This window comes from Chelonia mydas, chromosome 15 (genome assembly GCF_015237465.2).
Source record: "Chelonia mydas isolate rCheMyd1 chromosome 15, rCheMyd1.pri.v2, whole genome shotgun sequence".
In the NCBI taxonomy this organism is placed as follows: Eukaryota; Metazoa; Chordata; order Testudines; family Cheloniidae; genus Chelonia; species Chelonia mydas.
The window spans coordinates 33,084,742-33,105,361 of NC_057856.1; the positions used below are offsets into that span (position 1 = coordinate 33,084,742).

Sequence of the window (20,620 nt, forward strand, 5' to 3'; positions counted from 1 at the left end):
TATAATGTAGCAGGAGGTGACAGGGGGGGAGACTGGCTGCATTTGACTTCTAGCTGCTATTGGTAAGAGTCCTCCTAGCAATTTGGACACCAGGATTCCAGGCAAACAAGGATAGAAAAAATTGACAGGGTGTAAATTCAGTACAAGAAGTGCTGCCCTCAAACAAAAATGTATCTGCAAGGTCTAGTTGTAAACAATGGTAATAAACTTTGTATTATCTGTGTTGTGTCCCTTTTTAAGAAAATGCCCAACGTAGAAAGATTCCTAGAAGATTGTTGCAGCCTTTGCGGGAGAAGGGAAAGCCCTGTTGGGAATTGGAGTTCATAGCAACACAAGAATTTCAAGTGAAATACATGTTGGTGTTGCCAAAAGTTTCTTTAAAGAAAAAAGGCTAAGGGTATGTCTACACTACGAAATTAGGTCGATATTATAGAAGTCGATTTTTAGAAATCGATTTTATACAGTCAATTGCATATGTCCACACTAAGCACATTAAGCTGGCAGAGTGCGTCCTCACTACTGTGGCTAGCATTGACTTAAAGAGCTGTGCACTGTGGGTAGCTATCCCACAATTCCCACAGTCTCTGCTGCCCATTGGAATTCTGGGCTAAGCTCCCAATGCCTGATGGGGCAAAAACATTGTTGCGGGTGGTTTGGGGTACATGTCGTCAGTTGCCACTCCCTCTGTGAAAGCAATGGCAGACAATCGTTTTGCACCTTTTTTCCGTGCAGACGCCATACCACGGCAAGCATGGAGCCCGCTCAGCTCAGCTCATCATCACCGCTGCTGTTGTGTCCGGGGTGCTGCTGTCAGCAGACGGTGCAGTACGATTGCTAACTGTCATCATCCACCGATTCCACTGCAGCTCTGCTCTCCTGCTCTTGTAAATGAGCTGAGTCTCAATAGCAAATTTCTCCCATGTTGTCATCATCCACTGCTTCCACTGCAACTCTGATCTCCTGCAGATGCCATACCACGGCAAGCATGGAGCCCGCTCAGCTCACCGCTGCTGTTGTGAGCATTGTAAACACCTCTCGCATTATCCTGGAGTATATGAAGAACCAGGCTAAGAGACGCCAACACGAGGATGATTTTGATGAGGACATGGACACAGACATTCCTGAAAGCATGGGCTGTGGCAATTGGGACATCATGGTGGCAGTGGGGCTGGTTGATACAGTAGAACGTCGATTCTCGGCCCGGCAAACAAGCACAGACTAGTGGGACCGCATAGTGTTGCGGGTCTGGGATGATTCACAGTGGTTGCAAAACTTTCGCATGTGTAAGGCCACTTTCCTGGAACTCTGTGAGTTGCTTTCCCCCACCCTGAAGCGCAGGAATACCAAGATGAGAGCTGCCCTGACAGTTGAGAAGCGAGTGGCAATAGCCCTGTGGAAGCTTGCAACACCTGACTGCTACCAGTCAGTCGGGAATCAATTTGGAGTGGGCAAATCTACTCTGGGGGCTGCTGTGATCCAAGTAGCCAATGCAATCATTAACAAATTTATTTGAGCTCTAGCTCACGAAAGCTTATGCTCAAATAAATTTGTTAGTCTCTAAGGTGCCACAAGTACTCCTTTTCTTTTTTGCGAATACAGACTAACACAGCTGCTACTCTGAAACAATGCAATCATCGACGTTCTGTTATCAAGGGTAGTGACTCTGAGAAATGTGCAGGTCATAGTCGATGGCTTTGCTGCAATGGGTTTCCCTAACTGTGCTGGGGTGATAGATGGAACCCATATCCCTGTCTTGGGACTGGACCACGTTGGCAGCCAGTATGTAAACAGCAAGGGGTACTTTTCAGTGGTATTGCAAGCACTGATGGATCACAAGGGACGTTTCACCAACATCAGCGTGGGATGGCCGGGAAAGGTGCATGACGCGCGCATCTTTAGGAACTCCGGGCCGTTCGAGCAGCTGCAAGAAGGGACTTACTTCAGAGACCAGAAAATTACCATTGTGGATGTTGAAATGCCAGTAGTTATCCTTGGGGACCTAGCCTACCCCTTGCTCCCAATGGCTCATGAAGCCCTACACAGGCAGCCTGGACAGTAGTAAGAAGCAGTTCAACTATAGGCTGAGCAAGTGCAGAATGGTGGTAGAATGTGCCTTTGGATGTTTAAAAGCTCGCTGGCGCTGTTTGCTGACTAGGTCAGACCTCAGCGCAATTAACATTCGCATTGTTATTGCTGCTTGCTGTGTGCTCCATAATATCTGAGAGAGTAAGGGGGAGACATTTATGGTGGGGTGGGAGGTTGAGGCAAATCACCTGGCATCCGATTTTGAGCAGCCAGACACCAGAGCGATTAGAAGAGCACAGCAAGGCGTGCTGTGCATTAGAGAGGCTTTGATGACTGGCCAGGCTTCCATGTGACAGTTGTGTGTATTTCTCCTTGATGCAAACCCGCCCCCTTTGTTGATTTTTGTTCCCTGTAAACCAACCACCCTCCCACCCCTTCGTAATAAAGTAACTATTGTTTTGAAACCATGTGTTCTTTCTTTATTAATTTAAAAAAAAAAAAAGGGAGATAACTGACAAGGTAGCCCGGGTGGGGTGGGGGAGGAGGGAAGGACAAGGCCACATTGCTTATTGTAGCCACACTACAAATCAAACTGTTTGAATGACAGCCTTCTGTTGCATGGGCCATCCTCTGGAGTGCAGTGGCTGGTTGCCCAGAGCCTCCCCCACCACATTCTTGGGCATCTGGGTGAGGAGGATATGTAACTTGGGGAGGAGGTCAGGTGGTTGTACAATGGATGCAGCAGGGGTCTGTGCTCTTGTTGGCTTTCCTGCAGCGGCACCAGATGCATCATCATGTCTGTTTGCTCCCCCATTAGCCTTAGCATCACCTCCTGCCTCTGCTCTTCACGCTCACTTAATGCTTTCCTAGCCTCTAACACTGAATGCCTTCATGCATTCAGCTGTGCCCTATCAGTGCGGGAGGACTGCATGAGCTCGGAAAACATGTCATTGTGAGTGCGTTTTTTTTCACCTTCTAATCTGCAATAACCTCAGGGATGGAGATGATAGGGGGAGCCTAGAAACATTTGCACCTGGGGGGAGATAAAAAGGGAGAGTAAAATTTAAGATGATACATTTCTGAGAATACAAGGGAGACTCTTTCACAGTGAATCAAGCAATTCACAGCAGACAGCACATGTGCTTTAGGTACAAGGTCGCATTTTGCATTTTATATTGAGCGCCTGCCAGTATGGTGACACATCACACATGGCTGGGCAACAGAATTTGGTTTCCATGCAGCCATGGTAAGGCAAAGGGTCCGCGGGGTTAGCTTCTTACGCATAACGTGGGAATGGTTTCAAACTGCAGCACCATCCTTTCCCAGAGTAAGAAATAGGTTGGGTTTCACATTTAAAAGGAGGGGCTGCGGTTTTCGGGTGGATGCGCGGCACACACTTCCCCCCCACCCCACCGTGTGGCTATTCCCTGGGATGATCCCTTTTAGCCAAGCGCAAGCAGCCCAGCATGAACGGGGTCCTTTTACTGTTCCCTTACAAAAATTCCCCTATTTCAACCAGGTGACCACGAATGATATCACTCTCCTGAGGCTAACACAGAAAGATATAAACCAAATATTGTTTGAATGCGACCAAAACCGAGGACCATTTGCTGCCATGGTTTGTGCTGCAATGATTCCAGAATACTTTGAGTACCTCCAGGAGAGCTTCATGGAGATGTCCCTGGAGGATTCCCGCTCCATCCCCAGACATGTGAATGGACTTTTCCAGTAGCTGTACTGGCCGCGAATGCAACCCAATTCTTCAGGGCAAATCAAACATGCAACACTATTGCTTTTAAACCCTGTACTGTAGTTACAAATGTGCACTCACCAGAGGTGCCTTCTCCAGCTTCAGGGTTGGAGATCCCGCCTTCGGAGGGTATTGGCTCCAGGGTGATGAAAAGGTCCTTGCTGCTGGGGAGAACGGATTCACCGCTTGCCTGCTGCGCATTCTTCTCCTCCTCATCCACAAAATCCTCCTCCCTGTTCCGTGAGACTCCCCCGTTGCAGGTGTCCACGGACAGTGGTGGGGTAGCAGTAGGGTCCCCTCCTAGAATGGCATGCAGCTGATCATAGAAGCAGCATGTATGGGGCTCTGACCCGGAGCGACTGTTTGCCTCCTTTGTCTTTTGGTAGGCTTGCTGCAGCTCCTTAACTTTCACGTGGCACTGCTGTGTGTCCCTGTTGTAGCCTCTCTCCAACATGCTCTATGAGATTTTGGCAAATATATTTGCATTTCTTCTTTTTGATTGGAGTTCTGCCTGCACAGATGCTTCTCCCCATACAGCAATCAGATCCAATGTCTCCCTTTCAGTCCATGCTGGAGCTCATTTGCGATTCTGGGGGGATTGCATGGTCACCTGTGCTGCTGAGTTCGCAATGCTGACCAAACAGGAAATGAAATTCAAAAGTTCCTGGGGCTTTTCCTGTGCACCTGGCTAGTGCATCAGAGTTCAAAGTGCTGTCTAGAGCGGTCACATTGGAGCACTCTGGGATAGCTCCCGGAGGCCAATACCGTCTATTTGTGTCCGCACTACCCCAAATTCGACCCAGCAAGGTCGATTTTAGCACTACTCCCCTCACCGGGGAGGAGTACAGAAGTCGATTTTAAGAGTCCTTTAAGTCGATAGAATGGGGTTGGTTGTGTGGACACATTCATTTTTAAATTGACCTAATGCGGCTAAATTCGATCTAACCCCGTAGTGTAGACCAGGCCTTAGTTATTTTTCACTTTCTCTGCTATTGCCACCTCCATTAGAGAAGCCTGAACATCTCTCATATTTGTCCTTCACCTTTCCCCCTAAAAAGTGTCAAATAATGGTTTTAACATGTGACTTAGATACTTGGGATATAGTCCACTCGGACAGTCTGGCTGAGTATCTCCACTAGTGTGTTCGTTGCTGAGATTATAAACTTTCCTTTGTGATCATCTTCTTTGTCTGGGATGTTTCCATAGAATGGAGGAAAATAGCAAACCTGCCTATTTTTCTAGTAGACCCAGGTATAATGGAAATAATTTGAGTTAACAAGTCAAGTAAATATTTTGAAACCTCAACAAAGATATGAAAGTTAAGATCTTTCTACTGAAATTTTTTTACGTGCATATGCAAATAGTTCCTCTTTCAAAAGACATTTTTGCACGATATATGGGCTAGTCTGTGTAAAAAACCCAGATTTAGGGCTGCTGAATTTTAGTTCCATAATGAGCCATAGGCCACTGGGAGAGATTCTGCTTTGTCTTTGCCTTCTGATGAAGGCAGCAACATAATTGCAGCTGGAGTTTCTACTCCTTTCCAGATCCCATGGATTTCCTAACTCTGAAGTCAGGTTGGAATCTGCTAGTATCTGTCCTTCATCCCATTGGAAGCCATTCTATTAACTGTGAGAACTACGTTTTTTATGTGGAACGTGGTGTATAAAGAGTTGGATTATTTAATCTGGCAATTTGATGGTAAGAAGAAAATTGGTACTGTGGAAATAAAGAAAAGGGTTTGTTTGCACAGAAGTTTAACTTATATTGATTTAAAAAACAATTAACATCCATACAGAATGTTGCACATATTAGTTTAAACCCAGTTTATATCTGTTTACCTTGCATCTGTAAATTACAGACTGCAAATTGGACCAGTATAAACTAGATTTAAACAGATATAAGTGTCCATATGCAGGGCTGCCACAGTTTAGCTGAATTGGTTTAAAATCACACCTTCAGTTATACTGATGCAGCTTTGTGTGGACCAGGTTTGAAGATGACTCGGAAGATCAAGGAACATCAAGAACTGTGTAGAAAGATGCCATTAGGAATAACAGGGAAAATGTCAGAATGAGAGTGTGTCAGGTGGGTGAGGGGAGCTACGTTTTCTCACGTTGGAAAGCAAGAGGGAGAGAACTGAGGGTGAATTTAAGTAAAGGGAAAAAGTCACGATCTGAAATATAACAGTGTTGTCCATTCATAACACAGTAATCTGCCTGTTTGGTACAAGGATTCTGCTCAGGGCAGAACATTAGTCTGTGTTTTCAGTAGCTTTACACCACTTCTCTGTCCTCATTAAATAGGCCCAGTATTTAGGAACAAAAATGTTTAATTCTAGAGAGATCTTTGCATCACAAGAAATCTGTCCAGCAAGAATGAGCATTATATGATATAATGGAAGGACAGTCACAAGCGTGTCATCCTCTTTGCTCCCCCTCTAAAAACAGCTCCCATTTGAACACCAGTGAAAACTGGGTCCTGGTTGGGCAAGGGATGTGTGTGGCAGCCTTGATTTAGCATCTCCTTTGATCACAGTGCAGCCCTGTTTAAGGCACCGCTGCATGCAGGCGAAGCAAAGGCCTGGGCTTTACTGATCTGATGAGCTCCTGAATAGGGCTGGAAGGGGGATGAAGAAGGAAGAAGAAAGCTTTGAAAATGAAAAGGAAACCCCATGAACCCAACAAGCATTATTGGCTGGATTTGCCTACCAGGGAGCCGCTCAGTTTCTGCCAGGCTAATTCTGCTTCATTCCCCCTGCCCCTCCTCCCTCCTCTTCTTTCAGACTGTTTTTTTGTTTTGTTTTGTTTTTGAATCATGGCTGTTGCTCCTTGGTTCTCAGGCTGGGAACCCACTGAGCCTGTTGCCATGGTCACTGGGAAGCTCTTAGTGCCATGTGCTTCAAAGGGAACCTTTTCCCCTTCTAGAATTCCTGCCTTCTCAATGCAGCACAATGAGACTCGTTCTCCTTCGCCGGCCAGGCCTCTCCCCCACACGCTGCAACTGCCCAACCTTGCCTTTCCCTGTTTCCAGAGTAAAGTTGTCTGAAGTTGCAATGAAAGTGCCTGCACATGCTGCAGGCAGGGAGTACCTGCCTGTGTGCGGCATGCAGACTTGTGTGGTGTTCTTTCACTGGTGAATTTCTAGTGCTGACTGGCTGTTTGATTTTAAAGAAGTTCAACTGGTGGAACCTAGAATTACTAGTGCCTTGCCTTTTTCCCTATGATCCCGGGGCAGGACCAGAGTCAGAATGGCTAGCAAGAGACTATACTGAAGACTAGCTTTAAACCACCAAACCTGCCCCCTCATACAAGCCTCAAAACCTCAGGAAGGGATTTATTTTTCTGTCTCCTTCCTAAGGTCCACCGAAGAGGGATTTACCTTCTGTGGCTCTCAGGAGATGAGCAATAGCATGGCTTCACTCCCATGAGTCTCAGCAAGAGGGAGAATGCACTCACCTCTAAACTGGCTGGCTTTCCTCAGTCCAGTGCTAGGATTCCTTAAAAAGCATACTGCCACCATCTCCTCCCCTCTCCTCCCTCCATGAACCCATTTATTGTTTTATTTATTGCCCTTGAACTTTAATCAGAGCATATCTACATTAAGACTGACTAGAAGAACCTCTTGTGTTATGTCATAATGATATTTTATTGTAGTTTCCGTGGGTCAGAGTTAAGGTTGTGGTTGCTGTCTGAGTGAGAGTCAGTATCTTGTTTGAGAAGTGTAGCCATGGCTTCTGAAACAAGCCATTGTTTGGCTTTCTAATGCTTTTTTTAACTCAAACATTCTTACCAGGTACACTTAAACTGTAGATCTACAGGTGCAGCCCTAAGGGCAATTTATGGAGTGGGCTGTTCTAACAGGAGGGGGTTTTAGTTCTGATTTATTGGAATATTTAAGAATCTGGAAATAAAACTGAACAATAATTATAAATCTGGCTTACCTTTCATTTGTGCAGTCCTTGTATTGGAGTTGTGTCCCAGAATGTTATGTGACCCTGACCTGAGTTCTTTCACTTTGTGAGGTTGGCTGCTTTTCTTGTCCAGTTCTAGGTCTTATTCAGAGTCTTTGTTTTTGAATGGTACCTACGGAAGGTTTACCTGTAAGTCTTTGTAGGCGGAGCTGTTCTAATTCTTAACCAAGCATTTAGGAAGGATAACATTTTTAGGCCAGAACTGCAAGTGTGTATTTAATATTAGAGTGTCAACAATGTGCTTTGGCACTGTGCAGAAAACAGAGGATAAAGTTCTGCCCCAAGTAGTTTGTTTTAAAGTAGACACTAGGAACTGAACACACCAGTTAATCAACAGAAGAGTCCATAAAGCACTTTAAGAAACTACCATCTACAAAATGCCTCTCAAGAAACCAGCTCCTGGAAACTCAATTGAAATGTTGATGCTCCCTCAGTTCTGCTTGCAGAAGCTTCTGGTACACCTGAGGTAGGGCACATGCCTCAGAGAAGACAGTCTGATAAGTACCTCCCCATCTCAGATTTTATTACCAATTCATTTGTCAGTTAAGGGACCCTATTTTGCAGGACTCATACCTAATAGGGCCCTTTTTAGGGAGAGGTCCTGGGACATTGTACGGTTACAATTCTATTACAATATACTGGTTACTACTTATACAGTACTTGAAGACAGAATTTTAAGTACTAAGTTGTTTCTCTCCTACTAGTCACTTTTCCCGTGTGAGCCTCTGACTTCCTACAAATCTGTGGCTCCACCCAGCTTGCTGCAAGAAAATACAGAATATCAGACACTCTTCTCCCCAGCAGTAAATTCATTTGCATTTGAAAATAGTTTTACGTTACGTTTCATATTTCTGATCCAGTTTAAATCCCTTAGGCTTAAAAAAAACTCAACTCAGGCCCCTAGTATTTAAACACTATTTAACATTCTCTTTGAGAGAAGTAATTCAGATGTTGAAAGCTTGTAGAAGCCCTTTCACAGCCTATCACTTTCTGTGAAAAGAAGGGAAACCATTCTGAACCAAAAATGGAAGAGCTCTTTCGAGTGAGATTAGGCTGGCCTGGCATACATTTCCAATGCTAGTTCATAGATCTAAAAGGCAAGAGCAACCACTGTGCCCATAGAACTTCACCCAGTAATTCTTGCATTTTTCCCTACTGTGTAAGTGAACACTTTCAATCTCAGTTGCTTACAGCTAAACTAGCACATGTAATTTAGAAAAAAAACACCCAATCTTGATTTAAAGGCTCCAAGGGATGATGAATCCATCACATTCCTTGGTAAGATGCTCCAATAGTTTATTACCCGTATGGATTTAAAACAAAATTGCTTCTTGCTTCCAGTTTGAATTTTTCTAATGTCAACTTCCAGTCAGTGGGACTTGTTATGGATTTGTCTGGTATCTTTAAGTAGCCCTTAAACTCAGAAACTACAATCCATCGGTGATCTTCCTGAAAACACTATCCTGGCCACTATGGATGTAGAAGCCCTCTACACCAACATTCCACACAAAGATGGACTACAAGCCATCAGGAACAGTATCTCTGATAATGTCACGGCAAACCTGGTGGCTGAACTTTGTGGCTTTGTCCTCACCCATAGCTATTTCACATGTGGGGACAATGTATACCTTCAGATCAGTGGCACCGCTATGGGTATCCGCATGGCCCCACAGTATGCCAACATTTTTATGGCTGACTTAGAACAACGCTTCCTCATCTCTCGTCCCCTAATGCCCCTACTCTACTTGTGCTACATTGATGAAATCTTTATCATCTGGACCCATGGAAAAGAAGCCCTTGAGGAATTCCACCATGATTTCAACAATTTCCATCCCACCATCAACCTCAGCCTGGTCCAGTCCACACAAGAGATCCACTTCCTGGACACTATGGTGCTGATAAGCGATGGTCACATAAACATCACCCTATACCGGAAACCTACTGACCGCTATTCCTACCTACATTCCTCCAGCTTTCATCCAGACCACACCACACGATCCATTGTCTACAGCCAAGCTCTACGATACAACCGCATTTGCTCCAACCCCTCAGACAGAGACAAACACCTACAAGATCTCTGTCAAGCATTCTTACAACTACAGTACCCACCTGCTGAAGTGAAGAAACAGATTGACAGAGCCAGAAGAGTACCCAGAAGTCACCTACTACAGGACAGGCCCAACAAAGAAAATAACAGAACGCCACTAGCCGTCACCTTCAGCCCCCAACTAAAACCTCTCCAACGCATCATCAAAGATCTACAACTTATCCTGAAGGACGACCCATCACTCTCACTGATCTTGGGAGACAGGCGAGTCCTTGCTTACAGACAGCCTCCCAACCTGAAGCAAATACTCACCAGCAACCACACACCAGAACCACTAACCCAGGAACTTATCCTTGCAACAAAGCCCGTTGCCAACTGTGTCCACATATCTATTCAGGGGACACCATCATAGGGCCTAATCACATCAGCCACACTATCAGAGGCTCGTTCACCTGTACATCTACCAATGTGATATATGCCATCATGTGCCAGCAATGCCCCTCTGCCATGTACATTGGTCAGACTGGACAGTCTCTACATAAAAGAATAAATGGACACAAATCAGACGTCAAGAATTATAACATTCAAAAACCAGTCGGAGAACACTTCAATCTCTTTGGTCACTCGATTACAGACCTAAAAGTGGCAATTCTTCAAAAAAAAAAAAAAAAAAAAAAAAAAAAAAACTTCAAAAACAGACTCCAGCGAGAGACTGCTGAATTGGAATTAATTTGCAAACTGGATACCATTAACTTAGGCTTGAATAGAGACTGGGAGTGGATCGGTCATTACACAAAGTAAAATTATTTCCCCTTGTTTATTCCCCCCTCCCCCCACTGTTCCTCAGACGTTCTTGTCAACTGCTAGAAATGGCCCACCTTGATTATCACTACAAAAGGTTTCTCTCCCCCCCCCCCCCCCCGCTCTCCTGCTGGTAATAGCTCACCTTAAGGGATCACTCTCGTTACAGTGTGTATGGTAACACCCATTGTTTCATGTTCTCTATGGATATAAATCTCCCCACTGTATTTTCCACTGAATGCATCCGAAGAAGTGAGCTGTAGCTCACGAAAGCTTATGCTCAAATAAATTGGTTAGTCTCTAAGGTGCCACAAGTACTCCTTTTCTTTTTGCGAATACAGACTAACACGCTGCTACTCTGAAACCTTAAACTCAGTGTTACTTACTAGAGGATTATACACTATTTTCAAGTCTAGAGCATACGTGCTTTGTATTCTTTTTAAAATATTATATATATAAGGGGACAAATGCTTCATTTAACCAAGGCTATACACAGATAACTGAGGAAGAGCAGGGGCTCTGCAATGCCTTAGTGGGAGCCAACGGAGCAGACAGCTTTGTTCTGTTCTATCATTTGTAAAACATACAGTTGAGAGGGGCTGCCACATCAAGACAAGTTGCTAAAAATGTAGGGTACCAAAAACAACAACAAAAACAGTTCAACAGTACAGAGCGTGAAGATGCAAGAAAAAGAGTGTAAGTGTCTGGAAGAGAGATGAGCTCTAATGTGTAGAATAAAATAGCAGCAGGGCATTAGATACAAATCTGTCCACTGTGGGTCCTATGACAGGAGCAGCTTCTTTAAGACTCATGTCTCAGAAAGGATCCTGGTAATTGTGCTGGTATTTTCACATTGTATTTTTACGTCCATCTGTCTCAGGCATCCATATTCTTATTTACTTAGTGGCAATAGTATGCAGCTTGATGCGGTACAAAGCCCAAAAACAAGACAATCACTACCAGAGAATATCGGGGTTGGAAGGGACCTCAGGAGTCCAAGCCCCTGCTCAAAGCAGGACCAATCCCCAATTTTTGCCCCGATCCCTAAATGGCCCCCTCAAGGCTTGAACTCACAACTCTGGGTTTAGCAGGCCAATGCTCAAACCACTGAGCTCTCCCTCCTGAGATGCTAACAGAGACGCACAGGGAGATCCAGAGACAGGATAACACTTGTTCTGTTTTTAAATTCTATTTGCATCTAGGAAGATGTGAGGTTTCCATAATAGCATTTATGTCATGCTTGACTAGTTCAAAATACATTGACTAGCTAATGTCTAATAGTCATCGTGTCCCTGTGGGGTAAGCAGGTATTATGGGATGGATATAAATGGAAGCAAAGAGAGGAAATGATTTGCCCACAGCCACCAAGTGATTCCTCAGCAAAGGCATGATGAGAACGATGTACCACCTGCTTCCCAGCTCCCTGCTCAATCCTCCAGATCATGCTACCTTCCAACTGCAAGCCTGTTTAACAGATTTACAAGGAACTTGAGTGGGGAGAAGGAACTAACTTGGCAAACTGCTTCAGATGGGCACTGCATGCATACAAACAGGAATGGGAGATAATTATCATTGGTAGAGTGCAGGGGATGTGTGGGGAAATATAAAACAAGGTCTGAGATGTAGGTTAAGCTAGTATTGTGAAGTACCGTGAAGGTGAGGACAAGGTTTTAAACTTGAGATACACCTTTTCTCTTGTCTTTCCTTCTGACTCTCTTTTGGCTCCATGATTATTTCCTGTCTTGATTTCAACAGTCTCTTTAAGGAAGAGCAAATGGAAGGAAGTGAGAAGGGGAAAGACAATGTTCAATTGACAGGTGAGAAAGCTAATTTGGGGATGGCAATCCAGGAGTGCATCAAGAGGAGAGAGTGTAAGATAAGGAATTTGATCTCAGCCATGTTAAGTGCCATACAGAAAGAAATATCAGAAAGAGGCTGACATGGGGCTGGACAGAGACACCTACTTATGGAGAAGTAGATGTGTGTGTTGTCAGTGTAGCGATATCAACCAGATATAAGAGGTGTGAGGAGAACAGCAGAGACTACAGAACAACAGCCAATGTCAAAAGTCAGAGTTACTAGGCTTTCATTATTACATTAACATTCTCAGACTTTCACCGTGCATTTTTATAACATGGAAAGAGCAGCAGCAGCATGCAAATAAAGACACATCTTATTCTTTTCCCTTTGGCCTCTCCACAGATTTGCTAACACTGGATCAGCTCTGCATAAATGTTCCTTTTAGGACTGAGTCCTCCACAATCCCCCCAAAGAAATGTGGAGCTAAAGAAACCACTGTTATTTTCTGACACTTGTTACTGGTGTCTTTACTCAGGCAGAACTCCCACTGAAATCACTGGAAGTTTTGGCTGAGTTAGGACTGAGGAGGACTTCAGGACTTGGCCTGTTTTCCAGTTGGGTAAGATTTTAGAACTCCATAATTGTACATGGTTTGTGACTCATTTACAAGTCCATGATGGGGATTTCATGCTACAAAGAGCTTACAGACCAAATCGATACATGTGATAACTGAAACCACTATAGTTGGAAGGCTACATGAAAGAATGGATTTGGAGGTGACAAGAAGTGGTTGGGCAAGAAATAAGGTTGCATGAAGCACAGGAATTATAACAAAGGAATTTGGCAAGCAGAGTGAGATAAAGGAGCAGTAAGATGAAGAGAGCGGGGAGCAGATGTGAAGGCAGGGAATGGGATTGTTTAGGGCTTTGCAGAGGAGAATGAAGAGCCTGAATTCAGTGCACTAAAAATGAGAAGGGGGTGATATCATCAGAAGTGCAGTGGAGTTTTGGTTAGATTGGCAGGGAGATTAGAGGGGGAGGGGTTCCAGTATTCACAGTAAGAGACAGACAAGTTTTAGCACTAGTGATGAAAAAGAAATAATAGATTTTTAGAGATGTTGCAAAGAAATTAGTTAGGAGCATTTTGCAAGAAATTTCAGGGGCATAGGGCTTGGCGGAAGAGGAGCTGAATACAACTCAAAACTTATGAGGTTGAACCCCCCTTTCCACTCCCAAAAATAGGACTTTCTAGAAGCTATTGTTCCCCTCTGAACTTCATCTCTGAATGTCTTCACAATGGCTATTGTCAGTGTCAGATTCAGGACTCACATAATTTGTCAGACCACTCTGTTTATTAGCAAAGCGCTTTGCCCATGCACCCAGATATGTGAGCCCCTCTCTGAGGCTCATGCTAACTTATTTATACAATTAAGCCAAAGCCAATTTAACATAAGAGACAAAAGGAAGCAGAAACTGACAAATATACATACATATCTTATTTGCATACTAATGTTTACCAATCTCCTAGCTCAGTAGGAGCTCTAAGTTAATTAGTTTGAGGACCCATTGTCTTACACTCCTTAATGTTTCTCTTCCTGACAACTATATTTCAACAAACCTTTCAAGTAGCATTTCTTTAATGAATTATAATTTGAATATAATTCATTCTACTTTCACAATCCCTCCTTTTGGTCAAGCTACGCAATGACCAACAATTACTGGATTCCGCATATCATTCGTTCTTTATCTCTTTGTTCATCAGTGATATTTAAAATAATCAAATTAGCACTCTGGTTTGGGGCAGCTATCTGTGTAGCATGCCTGACACAATTTTGGATACAACAGGAAAGTAACGGAAAACATATAAAAATTATTAGGATTCCAAACAGGAGAGTTAGGGCTCCCTGAAACAACCAGTTTCCTATGCCAGAGAAATTGAAAAGGTTACTTAGCCACTTCCATAAAGAACTTGGCTCTTCGTGGGGAAGATATGTGATTTGTTCTAAGTGGCTAGCGCGATCTATTATCTCATTGGTGTTGTCTGATATATACACACAACAGTCTTTTCCAGTGAGAGCACAAGTCCCTCCTTTTGCCGCCAGCACTATGTCCAATGCCGGACGGTTTTGGAGGGCCATCTGTCAGATTGCCCCTGTTTCTTTGGCCAGGGCTCTTAAACTTTCTCCGGTTTCATTTGCCATTATTTCAACTGCTGCTTGTAACCTTAGGAGCCTTTTTGCATGGTGTATTACTCCCCCTAATGGTATGAAGGAACCACCAATGGCCTCTTACCAGGTTAAGGGGCTTATGTTATTTACATGCCATTGGGCATCTGTTAAGTCCCTTCTTTTTCGCCTGAAATTGCGGAGGCGTTCTCGAGGGAAGGTTCCTAGCACTCGGAATTGTGGGAAGAGTCGGGCGGGATAACAGATTCCTGACCAATTAGCTGGTAGTGCGGTATAAGCTCTGGTCCCACACACCCAGTGATGGCCTATTAAGGCCGGGAAGGGTCGGTTCCACCCATTTGTCATATAGGTGTTTGCAAAGGAGGAGGAGTATCCCCCAAAGGGTACAGGGTAATTCTCCTTATGAGGAGTGGTGTTGTTTGCATGACTGTAAGGGGAACATGAGATTGATTTCTCTGTTTGAATTCATATCTCCATACCCGGCCCGCCACTTTTTAGTTTTGTTTGAATAATCCCATACACCATTGGCCACAATATGCTGAAGGCAACGGCTTTTCCCCAGATCCAGCCCTGTCCCATTACATACCCAGCACCAATGACCTTTTCCCTCCACCACACTTATCCATTTAGATGCATTTATTCCCACCGCTTCCCAAGTGTCATTGCTGTTCCGTATTTGTTAAACGGATGAGGCCCTCCAGTGAGGTCTGGGGACTTGAGTGAGATAGCCAGGACAGGAACACCAGTTTGAGAGTGGGCTGGGATGTGGCTGCAGACCCAGCAATTAGAAATATTAAGGATCTGAGCTATCCACACCTGCTGCCGGATAAAAGAATTGTCATCGTTTTCTCCCCAGACCGTAAGATACCAGCAGCCGAGGAACAGTGTCTGCTTCTGGCAACCCTTACGAGAGCGTAGATTGTAAGGTGTTGCAGACTGTTCCTCTACGTCTTCTTCTGGAGTCAAAATTGACTCTGCGTTGTCCTGAGGAGGTGATTGGTTCTCTGGAGATGGTGCCTTCTTACACTGTGAAGCATGTATCCACGCTGCGATGCCAGATAGTTTAACAGCCGTCTGTGTAGTAAGCAGTACCTGATGAGGACCCCTTCCACCAGGGCTCCAAGGCATGCTTTCGATGATGGCGCCGTACGTAGACCCAATCACCTGGCTCGAGGTTGTGGCAAGTGTCGGAGGTGGGTTCCGTGGGCCAGGCGGCTCGAACCTGTGAATGGAAGTGACTTACAGCTTGCATTAGTCCCTTGCAATACTGAAGGAGCGCACTGTGAGTCAAGTTCAAATCTGGAACAGGAGTAATGGTAGTCATAGCTCGCAGAGGGCGTCCCATAACAATTTCAAAGGGACTTAATTTATGCCTTTGGGATGGAGTGGATCTCATGTCCATAAGGGCTAATGGTAAGGCTACTGGCCAGCTTAATCCTGTAGAGTCACAAATTTTAGCAAGCTTATTCTTAAGTACACCATTTCGTCTTTCAACTGCACCTGCACTCTGTGGGTGGTAGGGACAGTGCAAAAGGTGTTTGATATGCAATATACGGTCCAGGTGTTGAACCAGTTGTCCAGTAAAATGTGTACCCCGATCCCTGGACAGAGTAGCAGGAATTCCCTTGGCAGGCATAATATGATTTAACAAACATTTGGCAACGGACAGTGAGTCAGCCTTGCGACAAGGAAAGGCTTCAATCCAACCAGAGAATAAACATACCATAACCAATATAAATTCATATTGTTGACACTTAGGCATTTGTACAAAATCAAGTCGCCAATGCAAGAACGGTGCTTGAGGCAGGCGCCGGAACCCGTGGGCCACTTTTACAGGTTTACCAATATTATGGCTTTGGCAAATGGTACAGGCTGCACAGTGGTGGGCTGCAAAAGAGCTAAAATGGGGGGGCCCACCATCCTGTCTTAGGTACAGCAGAGACCATCCTCTCCTTTCCGACAGGCGAAACACTGTGTAGCAGGGTGGCCAGAGATGGGTAGAGTGAAAAGGGGGCTACAAAGGCGCCAGTAGGCGAGTGCCAAAAAGAATTGGGATGTAGAGAGCAACCTTGGGCAACCCAGGATTCTTTCTCGGTTTCTGGGGCAGAGCCTTGGAGCAGGGTGAGGTCAGTGAGGGACCAGGAGGGTAAGAGGAGAGCGGAGAACAAGGGAATCAGACATTTCGACTAGGCGCACTGCAGCAGCCACAGCACGCAGGCAGGGGGGTAAGCCTTGGGCAACAGGGTCTAAAGTGGCAGAGAAATAAGCCACTGAGCGATTCTTTTCTCCGTGCATCTGAGTGAGAACTCCAAGTGCACACCCAGATTGTTCGTGGCAGAAAAGGGTAAAAGGCTTAGAATAGTCAGGCAGCCCTAAGGCAGGGGCAGAAGCCAAACCCTGTTTGAGGGAAACAAAGGCAGAATTGGCCTCAGGGGGCCACGGCATGCGGTCAGGCACAGAGAATCGAGTGAGTTCCTGGAGAGGTTTTGCAAGGGAGGCATACTGGGGAATCCATTGTCTTCAAAATCCAGCCACGCCTAAAAACTTCCGGACCTGGTGTGGGGAGCAGGGTCGGGGAAAGCTAAGGATAGCTTGGACACGGGTGGGAGAAAGTGCACAGGAACCCTGGGAGAGGAGAAAGCCAAGGTATGTGACAGAAGTTTGACAGAGTTGTAGTTTAGAGCGAGAAGCTTTGTGACCCTTATTTGCTAGGGCAGTAAGGATAAAGAATCAGTTTCAGAGGCAGACAATGAAGGGGAACAGAGGAGTAGATCATCTACATACTGGACTAGTGTGGACCTGGACGGGAAAACAAGGTCAGCAAGGTCTCGTGCTAATGCGTGGGAAAAATATGACGGGCTTTCAGTATACCCCTGGGCCAGTGTGGTCCATGTGTACTGTTGCCCCTTGTAAGAAAAGGCAAACAGGAACTGGGAGCCAGGGTGAACCAGGACAGAAAAGAAAGCAGAGCACAAATCAACAACAGTAAAATGAGTTGCATCTGGTGGGATAGAAGCCAGAATCTTTGAGGGGGGCAAGTTTTGATTCTGTCCACCTATGATTTGCCTCTTCTCACCACTGCATGAAACAATCAACCTCTCCTTTTGCCAATTTAGTTTTAGGTTGGCCGAGTTTGTCTTTTAAGACGTCTACTCAGTCTTTGTCCCAAGATCCTAACAGTGGCCACTGAATTTTGTGATTCTCCTAAGTTAGCCTAGACCATTTTTCCAGAAATTTACAGGAGTCCGGACTCTTCCTAAAATACATAAAATGAAGCGGCGTTCCTTTAGGGAACTGTCCCGACTTAGACGTCTGGTTACCCATACAGGAGGACTTTACACACCAATCGCACAAGAAGGAAAGTCGGGTTCGTCAGAGCGATGCCCGGTGCAACACACAAAAGGAGCCCACAGGCTACTGCCTCAATCGCCCTTGCTTTCACACCAAGGGTTTTACCCAAGGCGCGGTGCGGCTGCGATTGTGCAGATTTCACTCACTCAGACCGTGGGGACAGGAACCCTTTGGTCAGCCGATCCCCGGACGGAGACGGCACCCAGCCTCAAACACACCACAGGGAGGACGGATAGACACAGAGACAAGACAGTCCTCAGTCCGGACAAAACACAGAAATAATTATCTGACCAGATTCCTGATGTCAGATCCCGGGATCCCTACCAGAACAGAGTGGGAACCAACAGGTTCGATGGCGTAGACTTCACTGTCGTCATGCACCCTTCCGTTCTGGCGGAGGACCGCTCAGGCCAAATGCCCAGGTGCCAGCTTGCCACGGCCGTCCTAAGAACACTCAGGAGTCACACGGCCCCAGTGAAGACGGTTGCCATCTCGGTGGGACCTCCAAATTGTCAAAGTCAGATTCAGGACTCACATAATTTGTCAGACCATTCTGTTTATTAGCAAAGCGCTTTGCCACTGCACCCAGATATGTGAGCCCCTCTCTGAGGCTCATGTTAACTTATTTATACAATTAAGCCAAAGCCAATTTAACGTAAGAGACAAAAGGAAGCAGAAACTGACAAATATACATACATATCTTATTTGCATACTAATGTTTACCAATCTCCTAGCTCAGTAGGAGCTCTAAGTTAATTAGTTTGAGGACCCATTGTCTCACACTCCTTAATGTTTCTCTTCCTGACAACTATATTTCAACAAACCCTTCAAGTAGCATTTCTTTAATGAATTATAATTTCAATGTAATTCATTCTACTTTCACACTATGCAGATATCTGGGTTAAGGGTATCTGCATTTGTAGCATGTGACAATTTTGTGTTTTGTATAGTTCAGAGGTCTAATTCCAAGTGGGATAGGTGTCCATTTCACAAATTAAGAAAAATTAGCGCTAAGATGTCCCCTTTGTCAGCAGAGAGCATGGACTGAACTTCCCTTATGATCCTATAGGATGGTCCCTCTAGCTCAGGGCTGAGGCGCGTTTGTGAGCGGTGAGCTGTGCTAAGTTACCAGCATGAGATTCACACTGAGACATTTAATGAAAGTAAAAAGAATGCGTGTGCATGTTCTGGTGTGTCAGCCAGCATCTGGACATGGGTACACAGGTTTTCTGGTGAATAGGTCTGTATCTGGAAGTTTGATTCCCAACAAATCTTTAAAAATACTCCAGAGATTTTCTAGCTGCCCAGCCCTGGATAGCTTGAGGAGAGTGCCAAAAAGCTTGGAGAGAACTGACCTTAGTGTCCAGGCATCTGAACAGGGAGACGTGCTTGGCTGATGGGACAGATAGTTATCTTTTTTTTCTTACTGTTTTTGGGGAAGACAAGTTGGTTCCTCAGAGCTCCAAAGACATAGACTCTTAAGCCCATGAATAGTGTTGAAACAACCAAAAGCTCCTTTGGGCTTACTCTAAGAGACTAATGAGCCAGCCCGGCTGTTTATGGGCTGTGGTTAACCTCTTGCAAGTTAGGATTTCCTGTCACCAGCAACGGACGGTGACCGCCAGCACCACAGTGTTAATGATGAGGTAGGGGCTGATTGAATCACTGGACTCCAGACAGCAGCCTTCACTGGCAGAGAATCAAGTGGCTAAGGGGGAAAACACTGATGTCTACAAGAGAAATAACACAAACTCCAAACCTATAATTCCCAAGTTTAAAAAAAGAAAGGGAGAAAGAAAGTGGGGAGAATTTCAAACCAAACCAAGCTTTTATCTCTGCATTCGGAACAGAAAACTGTTCCTCAGCAATACCGGCTGCAAAAACCAGGCCAGTTAAAACAGTATATAGGCAGCTTGCCTCCAAGTAACCAGAAATTGTTGGCTCAGAGGAGCCTGCTCTGAGGAGCCAACCTGCTGGGAGACGTTATCCAAGCAACAGCCTGAATGTAATTCCTCCCGCTGTGGAATGGCTCTTTGGCAAATGAAGACCCTAATTAGAGAAGGAAGGGTTTCTATTTTGTTTTTCTTTAATCCTTACCCTGAGGCCTTTGCAATACAGCCATGTCTCTGCTTGTGTGGAAAGAAGTTTCCAGTTTCCCTTTGTAACAAGAACCCTTTTTCTGGGGAAAAAAGCAACAAACTAACAACATAGGCCCACCACAGTTTGGGTCCCTGAAACTAACCTAATCCAAAAACAAAGCACCATTATGTTTTGAAAAGGTGATCATGTCATCTTTCCTTAGCCACTCATGCAAAGTTGCTGACCAAATCAGAGTACTTCCTTGAGCCAGTGCAGGCAGTGCATCTTTATCCTTAGCATGCCCACGGAACTTATCACCCAGACACGTGCTGCCTAGTAGATAGTTTGCCAAATCCAAAAGAAAAATGGGAGAGAACAAAGCATAAGTTAGAAGCAAACTGAGTCTGAATTCTGGCACTGCTCGTGTACCCCATGGAAATTATCAGTCTTTTCTTCCTATGAAGAAATCCATCTCATCTGACATGTATTCTCATCCTCCTGGATCGCTCTGCTGCATTTAGTGCTGTCGACCATGAGATACTGCTGTCCCAGAGTACCAAGAGAATGCACTAAAATAGATAAACCCAAAGATTAATCTTGGAGAAATTA

The 20,620-nt window shown here is 45.0% G+C and overlaps 1 protein-coding gene across 4 annotated transcripts in view; it reads left to right on the forward strand.

The window, feature by feature from the left end:
- Nucleotides 1-20,620, forward strand: part of ZNRF3 (zinc and ring finger 3) — a 215,182-nt gene that overhangs the window by 148,705 nt on the left and 45,857 nt on the right. The window contains exon 3 of one of the 4 annotated variants that reach the window (XM_043529314.1): nt 12,932-13,015. The exons of the other annotated variants lie outside the window; for them this stretch is intronic. Within the exon in view, the coding sequence (XP_043385249.1) occupies nt 12,932-13,015 (84 nt within the window). The remainder of the gene's footprint in view (nt 1-12,931; nt 13,016-20,620) is intronic. 4 annotated transcript variants of the gene reach the window in all.